This window comes from Haliotis cracherodii, unplaced genomic scaffold (genome assembly GCF_022045235.1).
Source record: "Haliotis cracherodii isolate W230 unplaced genomic scaffold, xgHalCrac1.p SCAF_43, whole genome shotgun sequence".
Lineage (NCBI taxonomy): Eukaryota > Metazoa > Mollusca > Gastropoda > Lepetellida > Haliotidae > Haliotis > Haliotis cracherodii.
This window is the reverse complement of record NW_027266301.1, coordinates 196329-221375: the sequence shown is the minus strand read 5'-3', so window position 1 is coordinate 221375 and position 25047 is coordinate 196329. Positions and strand designations below refer to the sequence as shown.

General features: G+C 40.0%; 1 protein-coding gene across 1 annotated transcript; it reads right to left on the bottom strand.

Annotated features, from left to right (window-relative positions):
• Nucleotides 1-332: 332 nt before the first annotated feature.
• On the bottom strand, nt 333-13205 carry LOC139441704 (uncharacterized). Its single transcript, XM_071222503.1, has 5 exons — nt 13109-13205; nt 12597-12686; nt 9210-9287; nt 3915-3931; nt 333-371 (listed from the first exon to the last, which is right to left on the bottom strand). The coding sequence occupies exons 1-5, from the start codon at nt 13203-13205 to the stop codon at nt 345-347; spliced, it is 309 nt and encodes a 102-aa protein (XP_071078604.1). The 3' UTR covers nt 333-344.
• Nucleotides 13206-25047: the final 11842 nt, after the last annotated feature.

Genomic DNA, 25047 nt, shown 5'->3' with positions numbered 1-25047 from the left:
GGGTATTCATAATCTGTTTCTTGCATGATTTCAGGAGGCACTGAATCCCATCAAAGTATTTGGCTCTCTTGATGTTTCAAATATAAAACAACTATGCTTGTCGTAAGGGGCAGCTGACGGGATGGGGTGGTCAGGCTCACTGACTTGGTTGATACATGTCATCGATCCCAATTGTGTGGATCGATGCTCATGATGTCAATCACTGGATTGTTTGGTCCAGACTCGATTATTTACAGGCCGCCATCATATAGCTGGAATTTTGCCAAGTGCGGTGTTAAACAACAAACAAACAACCAAATCAAATATAAAATAATATGACATAACATTCTTACCTCTTTTCTTCCTCATATTTTTGTTCTTCTTTTCAGCATCTTAAAATTAAATACCCCATATGTTAAAATACATGCAGCATGACTAAGGCATAATATTTATTGCAGATCTACTGTTAATTAACATTTGGAGTAACTAATTAAGGTCATAATGTCGAATACAATTATGTCTCACGTATATCATACTGGGAAGCTGTAGTAACACATTTAAACCAGAGTCGGACAGGTACAGAAACTTTATTCGGTGAAATAACACTTCAGGTGTGATCGAAGATATTTGAATAAATGACATAATACCCAATAATTGGGATACAGTGGACTTTTTATTATCTTTTAAGTTTTCAGATGATTTTGTGATACCTTCTACTGAGTGATAACATATCTTGTTTCTACTCAGTCTTATTCCACAAACACATTAAAGAGTTATGTATGACTACCCAATCACCAACTACTAGAATGCCAATCAAACAGTTACCAAATCTAATTTTAATTATTGTTCTAATCTCAATTAAATTTGTCAGTTCAGTAGGCATACCACAAACCATTAAATATATATAAAGCTAACTAAGCAATCTACTACAATGTTAACAATCCATGGCTGATAGAATAAGAACAAAATCGGTCAAATACCAAGGGCTTGCTGAAAATATAGGCACAAAAAGTAATGAACTTATGAAAAAAGAGAAAAATATATACGGTACACAAATGAATGGGGATTGCAATGAATTATCTCCCCAAATAAAATAAAACGCTATAGGGGAAGCAATTTTGTTTAACAATGAATTGAATATACATGTATATTTGACATCGATTCTAGGGTGTGGGGGGTGGCCCCACAGGGCAGAAATCAGCTTTCCAATCCAAGCAAACTGTTTCCTCTCCTGGAATGTTACAGGATTTTGTAGGATTATATGAAACATGGACACCTGATATTTATTTTTTCTGTAATTTTTGACGTTATGAAACGTCTTGTTTACCTGCAAACAAGTTATCACAGTTTGGTTGTTATTCTGGAGGTATTTTAGTTTAAGTTAAATTATCATTGCTAAAATTGATATCATGTTTGGTGAAAATGACATTTCTGTGTTGTTTGACAAAGAAAGGTTTGGTTATGATAGACAAATATTATGTGTATTTATCAATGTTCACCCAGAGGCCTCGTCAAGTTTTGACAAGAAATATAGTACCATTGGTGTGGTTTTACTACTGCACTTTCTACCCTTGTTTTCTGTGATTTGAATAGTAGAACAGTTAGAGATCGAGATAACATCATAGATGACAATATCTGTCACTTTGAAGGAGACAATCATTTGAGTGACATTCTATCAAATTTGATGAGCCAAGACTCTCCTGTGCCTTTAAAGTTAACTCTATGGCAAATCACTCCTAGAAATGCGTTCTACTCTTGACATTCATAAACTGAATGGCAAATGCGGACAAAAAACAAAATAGTTATCGACTATGCTTTAGCATCCTTAGACATATTCCATAATTTTAGAGAATTTATTATAATTTCATTACATGAAGTTTACACGATGTACGGTTTTACCATTGGATGAGAGGCCGGTCACATGACTGTGTAACTGACGTTCATAAGCGTGCGAACAACAAAGTTTGACATTCTTACAGCTTTCAGGAGACTGTATTCTTGAAATGATGTAAACACTGGTGAACTACTTCCACATTCCTGGGGAAACCCCAGGGAATTCCACATGACGAATACGTACAAAAGCTTTTTTGTTTCTGATCATTTAGTCCCTTTAATCTTGAACTCTGCATTTTAGTATGAGAGTTTAGCTGAATGTACATTCACAACTATATACTCGCCATGACCCAGCCCAGTGAAAAAAGCGAAGAAATACACATCCAAACTATGGACTTGATCAGTGTCTAGACTTAAAGTAACAGTCTACAGCAATCTATGAATTTACATCACTGTCTATTTGACACATCTTATAATTATCGGCCACTTGATCAATGATGACTAATACTTGTAAATACCACAGGTTCATTATAAACTTCGGAAATCTCTTGTTACATTTATCATGTCGGCCATTATGACATCCTGTCAATGTATTTAAACACGCAGTCATTGTAACTGACTTATTGATGTAGTTCATTACAGACCTTTCTCATCAAATGAGGATATTATTGGAATATATTTGTTGTGACCAAACTACAAACGATGTTACTGAAGACCAATTTAATACCTCTCTTTTTGATGAACTATTTTATTCTTCGATACAACTGTTTGTATGGCTGTCAGTGTAAACATGTTGTCACATGTTCTAAACATAACTGTGTTCATATCCTTTGACGTAAAAAACAAGTGATATGCATGTCTGTATGATTAAGTTGAAATTGAATGTTGGCGTCATGCAAATATTCCACTACATGTAAGTACCGTATTCGACGTAATAAGCGCCCCACTCTAATAAGTGCCCACAGCGGTATTTGCTAATATATTGGCTAGTGAACAATCCCAATATGCACTCCTTCCGATTGATCAATGTACACAAGACTTATTTATTCGCGTAAAATACGCACTTGTGTGTTATATGCATTCTTAATTATGGGCAATTAAATTCTGGAAAAATGTATCTGTCGCATGTAAACATTTCAGTGTGTCAGCATAAACCACAAAATTTATCTTTCAACTCTGTTTTTTCCACCAAAATAATATTCTAATAAAAGCCCCCTATTTCTAATTTTGAGAGCGCCCTGGGCGCTTATTACGTCGAATACAGTATATGGAAGTTATGCAGTTTAAACTGTTGAAACTGAATGTCACTTTTTATTTATTGGAGACAAATTTATATTAAAACCAAGTTTCATCTCCATCCAAGCTATCACAAATTAACCTCCTTTTATCATCGTGGAATCCTAACACTGTAACCAATTTTAATTTAGCTAAATATATTTATGATGCACATGTTGAAAGAAACGTATTATTGAATGTTTAACAACCTGTATAATTATATTCTGTTCACAAAGGCATGTGGCATATACCTATAGATGAAAAAACATTAAAAAAAGCTAGCAAGATTTAAATGGAAACTATATTATTGATGATACAACTACTGACGGTATTAGGTATCCTCAAGCAACTGTCTCTCGGGACAATCAATATCATCCAGCTTTTGTCACAATTGGTTTGATAACATTGATGAATTCGAAAATTAATCTGTTGTAATATGTGGAGACTGGAACTTAGTTCTCAATCCATCTAATTAAAAAAATTACAAAAACATTAACAATCCCAAAGCCTAGAAATATAGTTCCCGAACCTGTTCAGAACCATGATTTAGTAGATATATGGAGAAACGGTTAACAAGGATGATAGAAAATGGGCATGGTGGTTAAAAAAATCCCAGACAGCAGGCAAGACGTGTTTCACAAAATATACTGATCATCCTGCTATCACAATGACATTTTCAAATGCCCAAAGTAAAGAATGAGGTTAAATACATCACTACTTTGTTATGAAAACCATGTTAAACTGGTAAAAGAAAGCAATATTAGAATATTCAGCTAATAATGATGAAAAAAGGTGATTATACGAGGAATTATTCATCAGTGACTTACTGTTTCTTGAAACATTTCTGAAAATAAGTGGGATATCAGTACCTTTCTTATAATTTCTTAAAAAAACTGTTTACCAGAAAATACACACAGTATCATACAATAGACATACATGAACAGCAACGAAAGAAGTATTTTTTATTTTTTATTGACCTGTTTACATGGGAGTAGCAATGCTGTGGTGCATATCTAAAATGAAATACAAGATTAATCCATTAAATTCCTTTCAGTACTCCAAGTGTACTCTTCAGTAAGTAATAAGGAGTACATACTCCTGATACTGAAAAATTATCTGGAGCCCTGATGCATTGTGCCCTGATACAACCAATAGTTTCCATTTGGGAAAAGTATGAGAGGTTTTCCCATTCTCCAAGAAAATTGATCTCATGAGGATGATCCGCAATAGACAGCCTGTCATGCCGAAGAACAGGTGATAAGGCAGAACGGTATCCTTCAAATGGTGCTGTGGCAGAACTTGGCATCCTGACGAACATGAATAAAACAAACCACCACCATAGAAATAGCTACATGTCCCATATACATTCCTCATCTTCTGACTTCCCCTGTCGTCTAGTGGTAGGGTGTCCACCCAGAGAGCGGAAGGTCGGGGGTAAAAGATGGTACTTATTGTTACCCTGTCTGGCGCTCGGCATTAAGGGGCTAAAACAAGGACTCAAGATGAGGCTTGTCCCACTCTGTAGCTACTTTCCTCCCCGTTGTGAACAGGTGAAATTCCAAAGTTGGAAATAACAGTTATCCTGGTAATCCACCACGTGAAGCTTATATCCTTCAAGAACCACACATTGTAGATAGTGGTCAACATGAAGTTTCATTTTTTTGTGAATGGCACCCATCATCCCCCCACTGGTCATGGTATTAGGGATGTGTTGAATTTTGGTCAGCGAGAATCAAAGTCCATAGACGTAGCCAGGTAGATAGGGTTTGTTAAAGTATTTTGGGGGTCTTAGACAACGTTGATCTCTTCTTTCGGCAGTAATGCCCCCTTTGTAGCCAGAACTACAATAGTGTCCTCCTCCTCGCCGATTGTGATCTGATTTTCTGGGTGGATGCAGCGGTTTATCTTTCCAGCTTATACTGTTTGCCGATGCAAGACCTTCCCTGATGGTACAAATTTCTTCCAGGGGGAACTATGAAATGCAGTTTTGCACTAAGACCTTGTTGAGAGTGCTATTAAATAACTGGGGCGATAAGATAGGATGGGTGTTCTTGTATGCACGTGCAAAAGAAGATGCTGACTTCAGATACACGTGAGCTGTGTGGACATCCATAATGAGTGGTGCGAAGTTCCTCCCGCATTCTCACAATCCTGTCTAGCAACCCATGTGATAAACTGACCTGGATCATGCCAATGCAGACTGCAGATACCTTGACATATACACAAAGAAAAATGTTAAGCACAGCTCTATTTTTGAACCAGGACAAATGGCAAAAAACATGGCATGGGATGATCGACTGACCACAGTAGCGGGGCGATACCAATGTCATCGGATAGAACAAACATTTGACAACAAATAAAGAAGATATTGGTGAGTTGTCATTGAAATTTACCGACAAAGCATCATGGTAACACAGGTACTGTTTTTGACCTCAGACAATACCTAAAAAAAGTATGGAGCTGCAGGATTAAATAAACGAGTTATGTTTGTTGTTTCATGTGAAAACGTTCCTTAAAGTCTCTACTTGACATGACACGTGAAACAGATCAGTAGCGGGTATAACCGCCACGTGCCGGCTGATGCATCCCACCCTACGTCTCATACCTCTAGTCAGACGTTGGATCTATTGATGGGTCAAAAACAACCACTCCTGATGCAATGCTGCTTCCAATTGGCGTAAATCTTGTACAGGAGGATCTCGTGCCTGTATGCGCCGCCCCAGAATATCCCAAACATGTTGAAGGAGGTTCAAATCTAGGCTCATTGCTGGCCAGGGTAGAGTCGTTATTGCATTGGCCCTCATGTAATCCACGACTGCATGCGAATGATGAGACCTGGCATTGTCATCCATGTACTGAGGTCGAGTAGCAAGATTGTGGTTGTCAAAATGAGGAACGACGACTGGCCTCAAAACATCCCGGATGTACTGGCCCCCTGTTTAGTTTCCCTTTATGGTGACCAAATCCAACCTGCAATCGTGAGAGATACACCAACAAACCATTACCGAGCCCCCGCCATATGCAACAGTCGGCTTAATGTTCCTTGAGTTGTAGGCCGTAATACAGTGCCTCCAAACTCTCGTCCTTCCATCAGTGACATGGAGCAGAAGGCAACTTTCGTCTGACCAATGGATCCATCTCAAAGTTCTCAGATTCCAGTTCTGTCACGCAATACACCATGCTAAACGAGCAGCTTTGTGGTGATCTCTCATCAAGGGACGCTTTAAGACCCGTCTAGCCCTCAGTCCTGCTGCTTTCAGCCGGTTCCTGACGGTTCTGGTGATGTGCACATGCAACCCTAAGTGCACTGGCATCCGGCTTCTCACTGACTAGGTCATCAGATAAATAGGCAGTGGATCCAAATCCTTGTATCTGCCCTAGTAGGTTTCTTTGCAGACCGTGCAGATATCCCGTGGTCATAAGCTCGAATTGTTCCAGATATTGCAGTTGGTGGGTCACCATGCCCATACAGCTGTTCCTAGTGGAGATTAGATTCCAACCATCCTGTCTTCTGTGTGGATCCGAATTAACCACTCTGGTGCCCGTGGCTAATGTATTTCCTGTTGAATGATCAAGATTGTCTCGGTCGTCAGACCTATCACACATGCATCTAGTCATGATACTTCACCTCTCTCTTGGGGAAGCTTTCTTAGCTTTCTCCATTCTGATGGCCACTATTTGTGTGTCGTAAGGTGCTGAAGGAAATTTTCTTTTAGGTGTCTCGTGAGTGTTTTTCTTGCTGACTTGATTGTTAGCAACATCCCTCCTCTTAGACATCTTCCAAGATCTTGACAAACTCCTCCCGAGGAAGTGAGGCACACAGATTACATCATGACTCCTCTGAACATACTGAAGGCCGGAACTTCCAGCAAGAAGCACGAGGTATACTCATAGTCTCAAAGTCTCCACATTTCTCACAAGAGGGTGGAGATGACGCCATCTTCTACCCACAATATTACATTTTGAAATATGACAACAGTAGCACACACAGAAATCAAGTGAGCGAAGGGGCTCAAGGGAGATACTAACAGTGTCTCAACTAGTTATTGGTAGTTTACAGGACTTCTGTTGAAAATCTGAGGACATTTGTAGCGTGATGACAGCCAAAATACAGGATTTCTGGCCCCAAACCTGTTAAATGATGAGACTTTCAGTACAGGTTCTAAAAGACTAATACTAAAAGAACTGTTGAAACTGAAGTTAGTTACATTTGCTTTATTTGTGGACATGTATCTGAGAGTTTACTGCTTGTACATTTGGAACATTTATTAACTTGCACTTGTCCTAAGCTGATTTAAATGAAAATATTATTAGGCATACTCCAAGCAGTTACTTTTACATCATATCATTCTAATGTAGATGTATCCTGCATCAAAAACAATATCTTGTCACTGGATGCATTTTTTAGACTGTTAGCAGTTAAATACAAAGTTGAAAGATTTATAGCTATAATGAATGATCTACAAGCTGAAAAATATGCAATCCCTTAAACTATCATTTATTCTATGTCTCTAAGCTTTTTACACAATAATACAATAACATGACACAATTTATCCAATCCACATTTTGTATGTATTTTATGTTGGCTTCGCCTCACTGGCCATCCATTACTCTTCTGAAGCACCCTGAAAATCACTGATGCCAACTTGAACAGAAGTGTTTTTTTCTTACATCGAGTGACTATAGAGGGGCTATAGAGTAGCAGGACAATATACCAGCCACAGTGAGAGTTGAGACAAGAGCCAGTATACAAGGATTGGGATGGGGAGGACCTTGGGCTGTAGAGTAGCAGGACAATATACCAGCCACAGTGAGAGTTGAGACAAGAGCCAGTATACAAGGATTGGGATGGGGAGGACCTTGGGCTGTAGAGTAGCAGGACAATATACCAGCCACAGTGAGAGTTGAGACAAGTGCCAGTATATGTTTCATTTATCCAAAGTTAATGAAGACAACAACTTTCCAGGCTTATTTTGCCTCAGGTTATGTCAAAAGTTCTCTTGTTTGTTAAGGTTGAAACAAGGTTGAAGAACAAGTCTAGTGAACATAGGAGCTTTACAAAATTTAATACTTTTAGTGCAAGCTTGATCACAAACGCTTGACCAAAATGAAAGTTGAAAAACGTAAAACAGATAATTATCAGATAGCCATATTGTCTTTGCATCAGATTTTTTACTGGCATCACAGGGCTATTCTGTTGCATCACAAGATAGATTACCTGGTAAATAGACCCAGTAACCAAGTCTAAATATCAGCCAATAAAAACATTTGTCATATACATGATATATGCTGCTACATGTATATGCAGATACGTCAGGAAGCGGTCAATCAAGGGAAAATCTAAAATAGTTGCTATTTCTGTTAATCCCACCAAAATAACATTGCATACAGTTGAGTGTGTGAAACGACTTCTGATCTTGGCATAGAGCATAATTAAAATAACAATTCTTGTCCGTAACTAGCTTTTTAAGAGTAACATCCTGATTGCGGACAATTAACCACCTACTGTCCTCAGTCCTATTCCACACAATGAATGCCTGTGAAGGATTACCCTCCTGAGCAGATTGAACTGAAGTTGTATTTACACTTAAGCCTCAATTGAGTAAGGTTCAGGAAGGTAACAGTTTATGTACAATTCACTCAGGAGGGAGTTACTTTATTAGTTTAAACAATGACATGGTGTTTTCACAAAATTTGGACAATTGTTTCTATCACAAGTGACACTGACAACATCTTAATTGTTGTAACTAATAAGGCGTAGGTTGACTTAAATTGTGGACATGCTAATGAACAGATGAGCAGACAGAAAAAGCCCTGTAATGCGATTAAAACAATCTGAGACAGAAACAGGCAGACTGATCGCCGTCCCTATTGTTGAAATTGCACAGCATGTCAAACACTAGGAAAGAATTTTAACCCCCATAGTTGAGTTTGTAGCTGATTTTTTAGAATGGGAGATGATTTTGCCTGACATGCTTTTTTCATCTGTTCCGTTATTCAAATTTTGATCCAGCATTTGTGATTAAGCATACCCTAAAGTACATGTATTAAAATCTGCAAAATTGCGATGTTAAGTTTACTTGCCCTATAAAAGAAGCAGTTCATCATATATAAATCCTTACCTGGCTTTTTGGGTTTTACAACCAGAGAATATTCATCTCCTCCTGCTGTTGCTGCTGCACCTCCTGCATCTTGCATCACTGGAAGGAAGAAGTATCTCTTGCTCAACACAATCAACACAGGAGCAGCTCAGACAAGCAATTCTATATTACTTTATTTTCATTCAATTGATTCAATAAATGCCTCAGGCACTTAGATAGCTGCAAGGTAAAGGGGTGCCTGTTACAACCATACATGACTAGCCTAGTTTAGTTTAGTGTCATAGTAAAAAGATTTACCACAGCACATACCTTCAGAACAAAACAAATCTCATCTCTGGTTTTGTGGGAACCCTATTTTTGTAGTATTCAACATACTGTTATATCTCAACAACCAAATAACCACATTGTGCAAACTTTTTGATTTTATTGAAGCTAAGTTTCAGTTTCTTATCAAAGGTTGCAGTTTCCATCATCTTTCAACCCAGACTATAAAAAGTGCCAGTGATTTTGCTGTTTGTAGGCTGGGGTATCAGTAAACCTAACATGACATCAATTGAATGTTGGCCATGGATTCATTTTCAGGTCATCTCTTATATAGTTTTTCCCTGTATTTGTTTTATCTCATGTAGGTTTTCACTTTTTTGCTGCTAGCTGTGACTGACTGGAAGGTGCAACCATCTGGTGTTCTTAATGTGCTGATGGATATATAAATAACATAAATAGGTGAATCAACTTGGACATATGTACCACTGCGTCATCATAAACACTCAAATTCAGTTGATGAAGATTATGGAGGTATTTGTTGATAATACGTTGTTTAATTATATTGTTAATCTAAAAAATGATTTTGCCATGCAATGACTCATAACAAAGAGGGGGAACTTTCTTCTGTCTTATACATGTACTACTGAAATTGGTGATGTCAACTGTGACACAGGAGCCCTAGTGCTGCCAAATGTTTAGTTTTGGGCTACAATTTCTGGGAGAGATCTGTTCATGATATAACTCCAATCATCTGTGTGAGTTAGGCCTTAAAAGTCCAATGCTGTAGCCATGGCTAGAAGAAATGCTGTCTTTCTGGACTTCTGAAGCAAGGTAGCTCTTGTTAATGGTTCATAAGGTTCCCCTAAGAGAGTAGACAAGACTACTGATAGATTCCATTTCGGGAAGGTGCAAAGTGTCCTAACATCTTCCAACAGAAGTGATCTCATAAGCATTTTAGGATAGGATGTTTCCTATGGCTAACCCATCATGTTGAAGAACTGAAGTTAAGCCAATCTATTGTCCTCTACTGTACTGTGACGGAACTTTTTATCCTGGCGTAGCTCGAGCAGGAAGTACACCACCATAGGAAGTTACATCCTCATCTCCCATTCCTTGTCTTTTCCTCCACTGGCATAACTTGTCCCATCTCTTGTTGTCGATAGCCGTTGAAGATGGTCTCCAAGATCACGCCAATGCTGTAGAAGCAGACTTGGAGTAGCCAGATGCCTGACATTTTGCTCTTGATAACTTCCGGGCTTGAAGATGAAGAATGTGAAGACTGTCACATATTATGTCTAATCTGGGTTGAAGCGGGAGATGTCTTTCGTCCAGCAACTCATGAATCTCTTCAATGAGAAGTCGGAAACCATTGTGTGCCCTCATACTTTGACTATGAGGGTGATCATGCACTCTGTGTTCTCTAACATTTGCAGTGCCCTGTCTAGAAGAGACCAGGGAGGGAAGGCGTCAATTTAAAAGGTTTCTGGATACGTTAGGTTGTCCATATGTGTTCCCCATCCTGAGTTGGAGGCTTCCGTGTAAAGATGTTCAAAAGATCTTACAAAATTCATCCATGCTTTGAGTGATCGTAGTTGAAGCCTTCCTCTGTACATCAAGCCTTGATGTGGCGCCAGGTTCCCAAACAAGATGCAATTATGTCCTGTACCAGTTCGATCTCTGATGGGTGAACAAGGAAACCAAGATGAGAAATGGGGTGGATAAAAAATATAATATTCTGATGTATTTGATTCTTGTCCTTATCAGCCAATAGAAAATCGTCTTGGTAGCTGTGTAGACATACTAGCTGGATGTGCACACATTTGATGATCGTAGCTGTGATCTGAGAAAGGAGCAATGGAGCCAAGGAGCAATCGAGGAACTTGAAAGTTGTATCAGCTGCCATTTGGAGGTATTGCCTTGATCGAGGATGAATAGGATCGTGAAGATTCACATCCAGTCTCAAATCCGAGTGTGGTGCGAAGCTTTCATACTCATTCTATCTGGAACTTTGCTGGTCCAAGTAGAAATGATTTGTTGGGAATCTTCAGATCTATGATCATCTGCATGTCTGTGGTATTCTTCTTCAGAACTAGGAAGACTGGATAATAGAAACCCTTATTGTAATCAGTATTCTTCAGTTCCTGAATGGCTTTCTTGACTAGTAATGTCCGAATGGCACAAAGATGCTGCTGTTAACTTGGTCCCTTCCAAATGGAATTGACAGCCTTTTGGCTGGGCTACAAAGTCTTGTCACTGATGGAAGTGCAACTCATATCCCAGTCTTACTGACCCTGGTTCAGTCTGTCTCCCTCGTAGCCTCTTGGTCAGTGATGCTGGGCCTGCCTTTATTCTTGCTGCTGCTGTTAGATGGAAGCCAGCTCTGCTGACATGGCATTCAGGCGATTATTGTCTCACAGTCTGCTGTTTCTTCAATAGCTGCTCCAAGCCGTCTATGGACATCATCTGAGGAAGCACAAGCTGGGGACCCCTCTGAGACTCTGAGGGAGGTATCTAAGATATTTGTGATGGTAGTGGGCAGATATCGGCCGCAACAGTGAAGAGGGAAGATATGGCTTTGATCGTTGTCACCTTCCTCTTTGCTTTCTGACATGTTTCTGCCATCTTGAGGAAAAGTCCACTGCAGGCAAGAGTTATCAGTCCACTTCACATCCCTGCATCTCATGCTGAGTGATGGTCCCCGTCGACCATAAATGGGCCATTCATTTGCAAATGTAGGAGACATCATCCTGTCCCACAACACATCACCTCCTAACTACACAGATTCCACAGAAATGCAGCAGGACTTACTGCTGATAATACAAGGTAAATAAGACTGAATTACACCTGTGACAACTACCAATAATTGCGAGACAAACAATGTTGTTACTGGCACACACAGGAAGGAAGCGAGGTTTCCCGCCTTGAGCATGCACAAGAGTCCTGGGCAACACGATACTATTACTTGCACAACTGATTTTTGAAACTTGACAGTGAAGAGGATTTTTGCTGAAAATCAGTATACAGCCAAAGTACTTGATTTATGTCAATGATGAAATAGAGGTTTTGTATTCACAGGAATTATGGAACATTTGTTTTGAGCCTTCAAATGGGGTTTTCAATATGACTGTGGCTTGATTCATTTACCTTTTTGTCTTTCAAGATCTTTGTCCTTTTCTTTCTTCGTCTTTTTCTCCTTTGATGGTTTTGCATAGACTGCTTCATCATCCTGTTTCACTGAAACAAAATACTGTGCAGTGTCTAAATTGTTGATGTTATTTCCATTGATTAGTACTAAGGCTTGTCAGGACGCGAGGCAGCCATCAGATTCCTGCATTTACAAACTATACACCTGAGGAAGAACATTTATCATATCCGTTCTATAGCAAGTGTACATTACAGAAGACAAAATGAATACGGTAATTCTGATTGGTGTAGGCTACATAGTATGTTGTGACAATGTTATGTATCATGAACTTTCATGGATGATGAATAGCAAATCAGGGACGATCAATACAGACAGCTTTGAAAATACACATCTTGAACACGTCTACACCCAATGTGAGTTTAAATAGCTTTATACGGTTTTGTCAACGATGTGTTGAAATGTCATATGAAATGAATGTTAGAAGGAGGAGTTCATAATATATAAATCCTACCTGTCTTTTTGGGCTTTACGACCTGGGAATATACATCTCCTGCTGCTACTGCTGCTGCTGCTGCTGCACCTCCTTCATAAACGTCATTCTCTTGCATCACTGGAAGGAAGAAGTCTCACTTGCTCAAACACATTCGACACAGGAGCAGAACAGGAAACAATTCTATTATATTTTGTTTTAAGTCAGTTACTGTCAATAAATGCCTCAGACACAAAAACAACAGTTTATGGTGAATATGACGGACGGCGGACCAAAAATATGACCATAGATTACTGCACAACACCATTAGAAGACATGCTATACCAAAGGTTTTAATTTACAGAATGACAGTCATTTCAAATCGAGGCAACCAAGTGATAGTTGACCTTATTTTTAAGCCTACAATTATAGTATTTATAAAGGCTATTAAAACACACAGAAATCTATTTTTGAAATATAACAAGTATAACGGTCATTGGAAATTATTGGATACTCCTGACCAGTTGCTACATGACACAAAACGAGTTACCATGTTCATTTTCACATCTTCTTTTCTTTTGACTTCCACTTGACCTCCTATTGAAGATGAGATGTTGAATACTTTATACATATACAATACAATATTATCAAGAAATGAGTCTACTCTTAGCCTGGTCATGTGACCACTGACCTACTCAATATTGATTGGTGTACTTGGATATTGAACATGATTTGATGAAAGCCCAGTATAGCTGACACGAGGAGGAACATATGTCATTAAATATGATTAAGGAAATATATACAATCTGTAACAATTTCTGCATCAAGAATAAAACTTTTCAAAACATGGGTGCAGTTTTGTCATTCGAAGACATGTGATAAGGAAACAACACCAAGGTACTTTTTTACAGGTGAATGTTATATGTAGTGAAATCCTTTTCCCTCAAGAGAGGTGGTCATCTAAGGCGCCGTGATTTACTGTGCAGAGTTGCGTCCCTTGGGCAGGCAAGAAACCTATGATTGTGAGTTCAAATTCCGGTTCGCCCCGATTATGTTTCTAGGTGTGTCACCACCATACCCGTGCTCGTGGGTTTCACCGAAGTGGTAAATGTCCGAGACCTGCATCACTTCGTGCTTTCCTCGCACATTAAGCTGACACGCCGGGATATAACTGGAATACTGTTAAAAGCGGCATTAAACCCAACTCACTCACTCAAGGGTGGTGACTGTGGTTGTTAACTGGCTGTGAAATTAAAGGACATGAGGCTAACCTAACTAAGCACCTGATCAGCATTGCATTAGCTCATTGTTTTGCCTGACTGTATGTTAAGGAGCACTTAAACCTTGAAACAGTCTAAAGTAAATTGTTGTTAAATTTATATTAACATTCAACAAAACATCGTATGCTAAGGTTGTGTGTCACAATGATCTCTAAAAAGAAACAGACAAAACAACCATTGGTCTGTCAAGTTGATTTCAAATTTGAGGTTACTGTTTACTTAATACTTACATCAAATGTTTTTCTGTATCTTCATCTGTAAGCAAACATATCATTTGATTAAAATTTATCTTCATCTGCTCCAATGGCAAACACTGTGATGATTGTTTACACCATATTACAAGGTCACACATGTTTGTCCATGTCCAGGGCCAACTTGCACAAAGAGATGATAGCGCTATGACGGATGGCATAGTATGGTAGATATGATAGTCATTGTCCTACAGTCATTTCTTCTGCAAGTGGTACTTGGCATAAGCCTAATAAAAACAGCAAGGACAGCACTTACTAGCCATCAAACTACGTGCCACCTGACAGGAGTATAGGATACGAAAAGGTCACTGGTCTTAAATTCTCTCCTAAACGAGACATATATACTGAAGCATATTAAAAACTTTACAATCCTTAAATTTTAACATTTTGACCAGTTAACATTGTGGGCCCTTATTGTGTATTTAAACAGTAATGGCCACGTATTGTCTTCAGATTACACCTGTTTTTGTGCAGGTGAATCGATCAAAATCATGTGCACAGCATTATAGTGGCAAAAGTGTTTTTTCACGTGCAACTGGTCACGTGGTCATAATACCGCACGTGTTTTCAGCCATACTTGTTAGCAGTCATTAACAAAAAAAGAAAAACACAACAAAACAAAAGTTTTTACGGCCATTTGTCATGCCACGCCTTTCAAATGTGCAATGTGAACGTGCCATCGGCATGTTGCAGACAGAAAGGTCCATAGCTGAAGTCGCAAGGATGATGGCTTGTTGTCGATGGACTGTTTATGATTTACAGACGCGTCTACAGCAAATGGGTACCACCGCTGATCACCCTCGGCCAGATCGACCACGTGTGACGTCACATGCAGAGGATCGTCAGATTGTCTTACGTCACCTTTGTAACCGATTTTTGACGGCTACATCAACCAGAAATGAACTGTTTAGGGGTAGACTGAGTGCGCAAACTGTTCGAAACCGTCTGAGAGCTGCTCACCTTCAAGCACAACGGCCATACTGCGGGCCGATTCTGACTCAATTATACAGACGTGAACGTCAATTGTGGGCACAGCGACACTTACGATGGACTCAGAGCTATTGGAATCAAGTCATCTTCAGTGATGAATCCCGATTTAACCTTCAATTTGCTAATGGTAGGGCGAGGATGTGGAGGCGCCGTCATGAACATTACACCCAGTGTTGTGTACAGGAAGTTGACAGATTTCGAGGCGGGAGTGTCAGTTGGTTTGGAGAAGAAGTTGAAAGTTCACGTGAGACATAAAGCTTACTCAGATCTTAACATTTGCTTGACAATAATCAAATTACCAAGTTGTCTTCTTCTCTTCACAAGCAGCACAGTCACTCCTATCACAGCCAGTATCAGCACAGCACCACCGACTCCAGCTCCTGCAGCAATACCAGTGTATGAACCCTTGTCTGGTGGTCTTGGTGCTGAAATTACAATGTCAAATGTATAGAGTCTAACCTAACTTTTAGTGAAATGAACTTTTTCTGCATAGTCCCAGTTATCCCTCAGAGCCCTTCACTGATTTGCTCGCAATCACCTGTCTCTGACATATTGCAAAAGTGTCATCTCATAATGTTACAGAAATTTTATTCTAAATCCTGTTTTAAACACTTACATTTGTTAAGGGTTGAAAGCAAATACGACTGACAAAATTAATTTTGTTTGAAAAATTGTGTTTACTTTTCTCACAAACAAACTTCTCCTGCTTGTTGTGAAGTGAATAACTGGAAAACAACGCATATTCAATGAGATGGGTCAAGGGAGACGCTGTGACTGTGAAGCCACGAGTTAGTATGACATGTTGTTTGTTAATTGAGCAGAGTCTGCTGTTACTGGACAAGGCAATGGCATTGTTTGAATTGACAGTTTAGATCTGTTGTCTTCAAATGATAACATAACATAACTTGTCAAATGAAACATTGAGACTTACATTTTGTTTCCTGTGACTCGACCTGTGTAAAGGGCCCCTCGTTGTTCTGCTCCCTGGTATTCCTGGCCACCACCTTGAACTCATACCGAGTTCCTGACTGGAGGCCTGTGACGTCAGCGTATACGTATCCTCGGGGGTTGTCCTCACACTCCTGCGTCTTCCACTCCCCCGACGTCTCCACTCTGTAGTGCAGGAGGAATGTCTGTGTGTAATCTCCACCAGGGAAGTTAGACTTCCAGCTCAGCAGGACGCTGGTCAGTGTGGTGTTGACTACCATGAACTCCAGGGGAACCAATGGAGGTCCTAAGGTGATACAATTAGAACTACACGTTACTTTTGGAGTAATAATTTTTGTACCCATAAAGTGACAGAAGGGGTTACCTGAAAATAACAGATGATTTCAGAAAAACAAAGAAGTATTGAGTGATGGTAAAGGATGGATAAGACAAAGAAATGACTAGGTGTAACCTAGCGGCGTACACATCTTCCCATCATGAAGATATGGGGAAAGGTCATTACTCATGGTTGGCCATTGCATTCAGGTGATGTTTAGTTGCTGGAGGTAGTCAGTTATGATCATTTTCAAAGACAGAACGTGGACCAGAATGGCACGCAAATGGCACAAGTACTGTCCAGTGACCCTTCCATTGACAATATGCAGTGGCATTCAGACAGTTAGAATGATCCCGTCCCATACCATCAGTCATGTTGCCTTACACTGATGTTCTCATGACATTTGATAGGATGCCTCCAGACACGTCCACGCCTATTTAGAGAGACCAGAGTGAACCTGGACTGAAAACATTACAATTCCCCCAGTTCCCACGATCTTCACACCATTGGCGTGAGAGAATAACAAGTCTTAAATTATTTGCAGAAATAGATTCCATTTGGCATAAAGGGAAAAATAGCTGTGAAACTTATTGATGGACCACTGAAAATCAGTGATGACACTAGGTGTTCGGGAAAAGGGTGATCAGGTTCTGCCCTACTGGTAGCAATGTTCATAAAAAAGTCAGTATATGTTGCACAGCATTCCCATGTACCAATCTCTTCATCTTTTTACCTATTTCATCGTGAGGAAACATCTTTTCCTCAGGAGTTGATTGGCTTAGGTAGCTGAACACTAGCATGTACCGGTACGTTTGTGCTATAGTAATGATAACATCATATTTTGTTCAATTCATTAGGATTTTTGTATTCAGTTTTAGTTACCGATACTTTTTTACAGATGTCTGTTTTGTTGACACTCTTAAGTATTGACTCCATGTCTAGGTAGAGTGCCAAGCTACTCTTTTTATGATTTCATACAAATCACCATATATACCTCACAAAGGTAGGGGATGATGAAACATAAATGTTGAGATCAGTTGTCCAAAGTCAGATCAGCTTTGACAAAATGACTGCAAGAGAAAGAACTGTTTGGAACTAAAACACTTATGCCGCAACACAAAACGAATATCCATTAGGATTGAAATTACCCACCAGTGCCGTATCCACATCATAATGAGAGGAGATATTACTATCAGATCTCTGCTTGCACGTACTGCATGCAGAGTAACAGTGACTTGATGAGAGTCCGCTATCTCCGCATGTTTGGCTACACTGTGTAACGGTGACTGAAGGGAAACGTCTCTTAGACTTCGCATCAGCAGCACAGGGTTTTCCATGACGTCCCAAAGTATCAGGGCCCTGTTCCACAAAGGGATCTTAGTGCTAAGACTGCCGTAAGTCTATGTTAAATTATGGGAGTTACGGTCGTCTTAGCGCTACGATCGCTTTGTGGAACGGGGTCCAGGTTGATAGGCCTGATTTCCAATCCTGTTACGTTGAGACGTCTGTGGGGCACAAGCTTTGACTTGAGATTCATGGATTATCTAATTCCTTTCTGACAACATTTCTTTAGTCAGGAGGTAGATGAACGTGTCTTGTCTGTGTGAGATAATTGGTGATACATCACCCCTCTGGGAAGAAGTGCCATAAAATCCACATCATAGGATCTCGACACCTATCTTCTTGCAGAGAACATATTTAAGGTCCCATATGTCATGAGCCATGCAAGCAAAACGCTAATCAAAAAGAGTTGCCATAGCCAAAGTTATGGCTGACTCCATTTATTGTGAGAATTCACTCAGATTAAAGTGACAGGAGTGATTGGATGATGATGGACCAAAAGGGGCCACTCTACCCTGCAAGTCTGGATGAAGGAGGTCTGCTCCTTTTTTCCTTTAGACAGGTGGGCCGGGTAGTTTGTCTTCTTCAGAGCAAACGACGCCCCAATGCATCACCCTCTTGGCGTCCGAGTGGCCAGTGGAGGAACTTAATCCAATGATCATGGACACTCTATCCACCTTAGGCGATGTTATAGCAGACAACTTTTTAGCAGACAATCTAGTTTTCTGTAATGAATTTGACTTCAAGTAGTGCCAGGCATTCAGGAATTTAGCAAACTAGCTTCTAGAAAGTAGAGTGCAGTATGAACATCTTGAATTAGGAGTACACATGCTCATTCTGCACCTAAGGCGTCTAGGGTGAGGGTCTCCTACAACATGTAACTGGGGCTGGGACGATACACCAATTGCGTGATCAGATAGGTGTCACGATACCTTGTGCATGACAGATACATATGACAATACTTGCATGTGCTCTTATCTATGGTGCGTAAGCCATCTGTTTCTTAGACAGGATGGTCAAATACGTGTCACACTAACAATTTACAGTTCGCAGGTATGGTGCAATAGATGAAACATCTACATTTTCACTTCATGAGTAATTAGTGTTTGGTGTAACTTTTATTAAAGAATACATTTAAGGTAAGAATTGAACTTTTTACTTAGTGTGCGATTGCGATCGATACTTGTATCAAGAAGCAAAAAATTGCTTCCACTACTAGATGTAAATCTCAAAATCCACATCCCCTGTCGACTATTTACTTATGTAAATCTAACCACAATATTTGATTGCTTGATCGAATATAGGACTCATTGCGGTATGTAGCGGCTACTCGTAAGTATACTCGTTAACTGTTTTATGCTAGTTTCTGGAATGGTTTTGAAGTGGAATTACCCCTACCTCCTTTCGAAATTGATGAGAAAGAACCTATTTGTTTAGACGTAACCCCTTGACCCAACCTAAGTCGTATGCACACTGAAAATGCATAATTCAAAACAGGAAGTGATGTAAACCATCATAATCCATTTTAAATTAAATACTGCAATAATATAGCGTACCATCCTACTAGTGTATTCGTAGGAATTATGTATTACATGTTATTCATCATACCACCATCAAATTACACAATCATATATGCAAAATGTCGTAGTTAACTGGCAAAAATTAAATTTTCAGCATGGTTGACATGTTTTACAAGCACAACAAGTTATGCTTGAGGGAAGTTGATGTCATATCATTGTATCAGGAAAGTATTTGGGTAAAGTGCTAGCAGTGATTGATTTCATTATAATCTTGTTTTATATGACTGTGTGTGTGTGTGTGCACGTGAGCATCATTAAAATTAACTTCCACAGCAAAATTACCTGCTGCACTAAAGACTAATCTAAACTAATCAAACGATGAAAATTATCAATTGAATAATTCCACACTGTGCTAAATGTACATTTTATGCTGAAAACAAGCAAACCCCAACACAGTAGTATTTTACCTGCCGCTGCCAAGTTGACCTCTGATGAGTTACAGCCCACTACATTACACACAGTGACTGTGTAGACGCCGATGTCCTGTTCCTGGAAGTTCTGGATCTCCAGAGACACACTGAAGCCAGCATGCTGCACCTCCTTGTTGTTCTTCCTCAGTGTCACCTGACTTGACCTGATTGAGCCTGACCTGTTGACGGGGGTGTCCAGCTGTCCAAATGTCCAGTTATAGGATGTGTAGTTCAGGTCACTGTTGTAAAAACTCTGGACCAACGTTGTGTTTGTTCCTACTTCAGGACCGAATATGTGTTCAGAATCATCAGTGAACTTTGGACGTGCTGGAACAGGAAACCAATGATGCAATATTATGATGTTATTGGGTGAAATGAATGCAGCTATGGCTATGTTCGGGCATAAACAATATGTTGCCAATAATCGAGATTCGTTCTTATTATCTGTATGCCAAAGACATTAGCACAATTTAGATGCAGTGCTCATAGACCTATGTATTTGCTGTATACTAAAGAATACATAATTGTACATATACATATAGTTTAAAGGGCACATAAAGTGAAAAAATCATTTGCAATTTGTTGCAAATATCAATTTTCCCAGATATTATGTCAATTTCCGAGAGAAAAGGAATTCATAACAATCATAGAAAGTATGTAAATAACCACAGGTGGCTTCCAAAACAAACCTATTTGGGGGCGTGGTCTAAAGCTACCGGCGTAGCCTGGTGTGGCAAATGATTTCATTGGTTGATATGTAGACTTGTTTGCAGCGTCTATATAATCTATCTTGTGATGATTTTAGTCAAATGCAGGCTTCGCAATGCTCCGCTTTTAACATTATTTCAGTTATATCACAGCGTGCCAGCTTAATGTGGGAGGAAAGCCCGAAGTGATGCAGGTCTCAAATGTTTACCACTTCAGTGAAACCCACGAGCACGGGTATGGTGCTGACAAACCTAGAAACATAATCGGGGCGAACCGTGATTCGAACCCACAATCATAGGTTTCTGGCGTGCCCAAGGGACGCAACTCTGCACAGCGAATCGTGGCTCCTTAGATGACTAGTCCACCCATGCCCCGATTTTGTTTGAAGCAAATGCAAGTGATTTGAGAAGCGGAATCCGAGGGGGTACATAGAAGGGACATAAATTCAAATAGCCACTGGTGGCACTGCGAGTGAGCACAGAAATTCCTGCCTAGTTCGGCAAGGATGGAAACTGGACATTTACAGTCAGTTAACTCCCTTGCCTCAGGAAGATGGTTAATCCTAAAAAAATAACAACATTGCATACAACATTGTGAATAATTAAATACCAATTAATATCTGTAACTAACATCCTGTTTGGGTACAATAATCGATCTGCTGCCCTTGGTCCTGTTCCACACAATGAATGCCTGTCAGGGATTAATCCCGAGAAGGCAACTGAAGGCATCTTCTATACGGTTAATAATTCTTGGCATAAGTTGTAGACATAGTTATCAAATGGATGAGCAGACAGAAAAGCCTCGTAATGGGATTTAAAAAATCTGAGGTGTAAGCAGGAAACCATCACCATTACTGAAATTGCGTAATGGGACAAATACCGGGAAGCTGTCTTAAACCCAGTGGCAGATTTGGCGCCATTTTCGGCTATCAATATTAATCGTCCGTTTTACAAATTTTATTTTGTCAAGCATTTGTGATTCAGCAAACCCTAAAGTTCTTAAATCTGCAAAGTTGCTATGTGCAGTTTATATGCCCTTTAATGGTTGTATTTTATTCAATTTGTATCCGACAGTCTATATCAATAAACATGCAATGGAAAAATGAGGTTTTCATTTTACAACCTCAAATGAAATGTAATCTACATGAATTTGGATATACTTATCCTGACACAAGACATTGCTCCATGGTCTAGCTTCTGATATGTGACAAATATGACGATGATGACTTTATAAGCACAGAAGCTGACAACCCTGCTTTGCAGTAAGACTATCAATGGAGAGGTAATTCCAGTGAATGGCAGGATTTGCCATTGGAAATGCTACGCCTGGAACAGGAATCTGATGAATGGCTGGTGTTCCGGATGAATAGGTACATGTAGGCTGGCATCTGGCAGGTCCTGGTGTTGAACAGGTCTCCTTAGAACCGAAGTGACTGACATGGGACTGGATCCCAAAATCTTGCTTTACCTGTCGTGCTCAAAAACTGAGCGGTATTCCGGTACAAGGAGTTTTTTCCCATTGATGGCAGTTTACACATCTGTCCGTGTCCTGTGTACTTTGCCAGAGAATGCAGTATAAGGTCTTTAGGAACTTATTAATACATTTTTAGTCATCATTTGCCACCTAATTTTGGCAAGAACGGGTCTCAAATCACAAGCAGCATGACAACCACACTACAGTTGGAGTGATGTACATTTATTATCTCCCTTGTGAAGCACCACTAAAATAGCCAGGTACTGCCTGACATTTTACATTGTTGATGTGTTGTCCCCTTGTACATTGTCGACTGTTTTGAATGAACATGATCATATGATCAATCTTGAAGAAATCATGATAAGTAGCGACAAAACTGGGTCGCCTCCAAGTCATACCTCCTTACATGCTTCATGGCAAGACCTGCTCTCATGGAACCTTACGCCGCCTGAAGACTTTGTAGTCAATGGAAGCTGACGATTTTAATCTGACACTGACAAGAGACAGTATGTCTGTGAAAAAAGGGGACGGTAGATCGCAATTAGGCACAAGTGGTAACTCGTCACTCATTAGTTGTGAGAGTTGATGCCTCTGGATTGTTGTGCATCCACTGGTGTTGTAAGAGACGCCAAACACATAAAAGTCAATATCCCAGCCTTTAGGTGTCATCACGAGTAGAAGCAGAGCTTGGGAAAGCAACACCAAATGTGCTTATGTCATCACATATTCAGATAGCTGTGGTAAGTGAAGTAGCCATTGGAACTAACTACCTAATCATTGCCAATGGGGTAGCCGCTGGTTGAGCAGTAACTGCAGCAAAAACATGCCCAGGTTGACACAGGCACTGTCTATGTATCCATGACTGGTTTTAATAACAATAGCCGCCCTGGTCAGTAGTATGATGGGGAAAACGGATATGGATTGCAAAATGAAGGAGATTGGTCTCCGCTAACCACCATGGTTTAAATGGACTTCTCTGTTGCCGGTCGGAATCCGTATGCCAACAGAGTTATCTACACTTGTCACACTCTCAGCCAGAGCATGACACATTCGTCACAGCCATATGCCATAGCGCCCACTTAAGGATGGTGTTGTCTCCATGAAAACAGATTGATAATATAAAAGAACCCACTTGATCAAGTAGATCAATCTTCTTTTTCTCCTCCACGTTTGATTTGTCTTCCGAGACAGAGTAAGCAGTAGGTACATCAGATACACTGTCCAGCTCCTCACAGCGATATCCTGTTTGCAGAGCTTTCTATACTATCGCTGCCACCAGTCAAAACTCCCCACAGTGATAGATAACCACAATCATGCTTGGAGCTGATTGACCGTTTATTGTTTACAAATAAGTGACGACTGTCGTGACGCCAAATACTTACACCTGCTAATTTACTTTCTTTGTTTGTCAATTTGAATTCTATTTCATTAAAACTAATTGTAATTGATAAAGTAACCATGTAAGGGAGAAGTTGGTTGATTTTCCGTTATCCTGCAATCACGAACTAATCTGTTATACAAACAACAAAGTAAATTCATCTGGAAAACATGGTCAGTTTTCAAAAAATTTCAAAATGAACTATGATGGCATTCCCAAACACATAAACAAAGGTATGAACGTGATTACATTCGGGGTTAGAGGCCAAATTTCAAGATTCTTGTAATGGCCGCGCCCACACTGGTGGCAGCGATGTTACCGAGAGTGTAACGAAGGTGTCACTCTCTGGGAAGGAGCTGGACTGAGAGTGTGACAAGTGTAGATAACTCTCTTGGCATACGGGTCCCGACCGGCAACAGAGAAGTCCATTTAAACCAAGGTGGTTAGCGGAGACCAATCTCCTTCATTTTGCAAAAAAAGGTGGATGTTGGTGCTGCACTCTGTAAGCCGTGGACATCCAGTGATGCAGCATATTCTGATAACAACCACTACGCGTGGCCTGTAAAGGGATCAACCTTGTGTCAGCTGTAGGATATAAGCACCTGTTAGTGGCAAAGTGCCTGCTCCGCCCCCCACCCCTCCCCAGTCCTGTAAAAGTAGATGCCTATGACCCGAACATGGATGCCACCAGCACTCTAGCCAGCGCTCATGTTCCAGTCAGCACCTTTCTACTTTCAGGCAAAACAGTGGCTGTTTGATATAAGAGGAACTTGTATTCAATGTCACTTTGAACAGTATTTTAGTTTTATCATGATGTGTGAGTTTTATATGAGTGGAAAACCCACAGAGATTCAGGTGCAAGACATCAACAAATGTTGTACAAATACAATTTAATTCTTACACTAAAACAGAAGGTAAATCTACCTCTAACATTCACACTGACTCTCTTCCTCTGTACTAACACATCATTCCTGTCTGTGACTGTGCTGTCCACTCTACACTCATGCACAAAGTACACCTACCTCTCACATGGACACTGACTCTCTTCCTCTGTAAAACACATCATTCCTGTCTGTGACTGTGTTGTCCACTCTACACTCATACACAAAGTATACCTACCGCTAACATTGACACTGACTCTCTTCCTCTGTACTAACACATCATTCCTGTCTGTCATAGTGTTGTCTACACTCAAACACAAAGTACACCTACCTCTAACATTGACACTGACTCTCTTCCTCTGTACTAACACATCATTCCTGTCTGTGACTGTGTTGTCCACTATACACTCATACACAAAGTACAC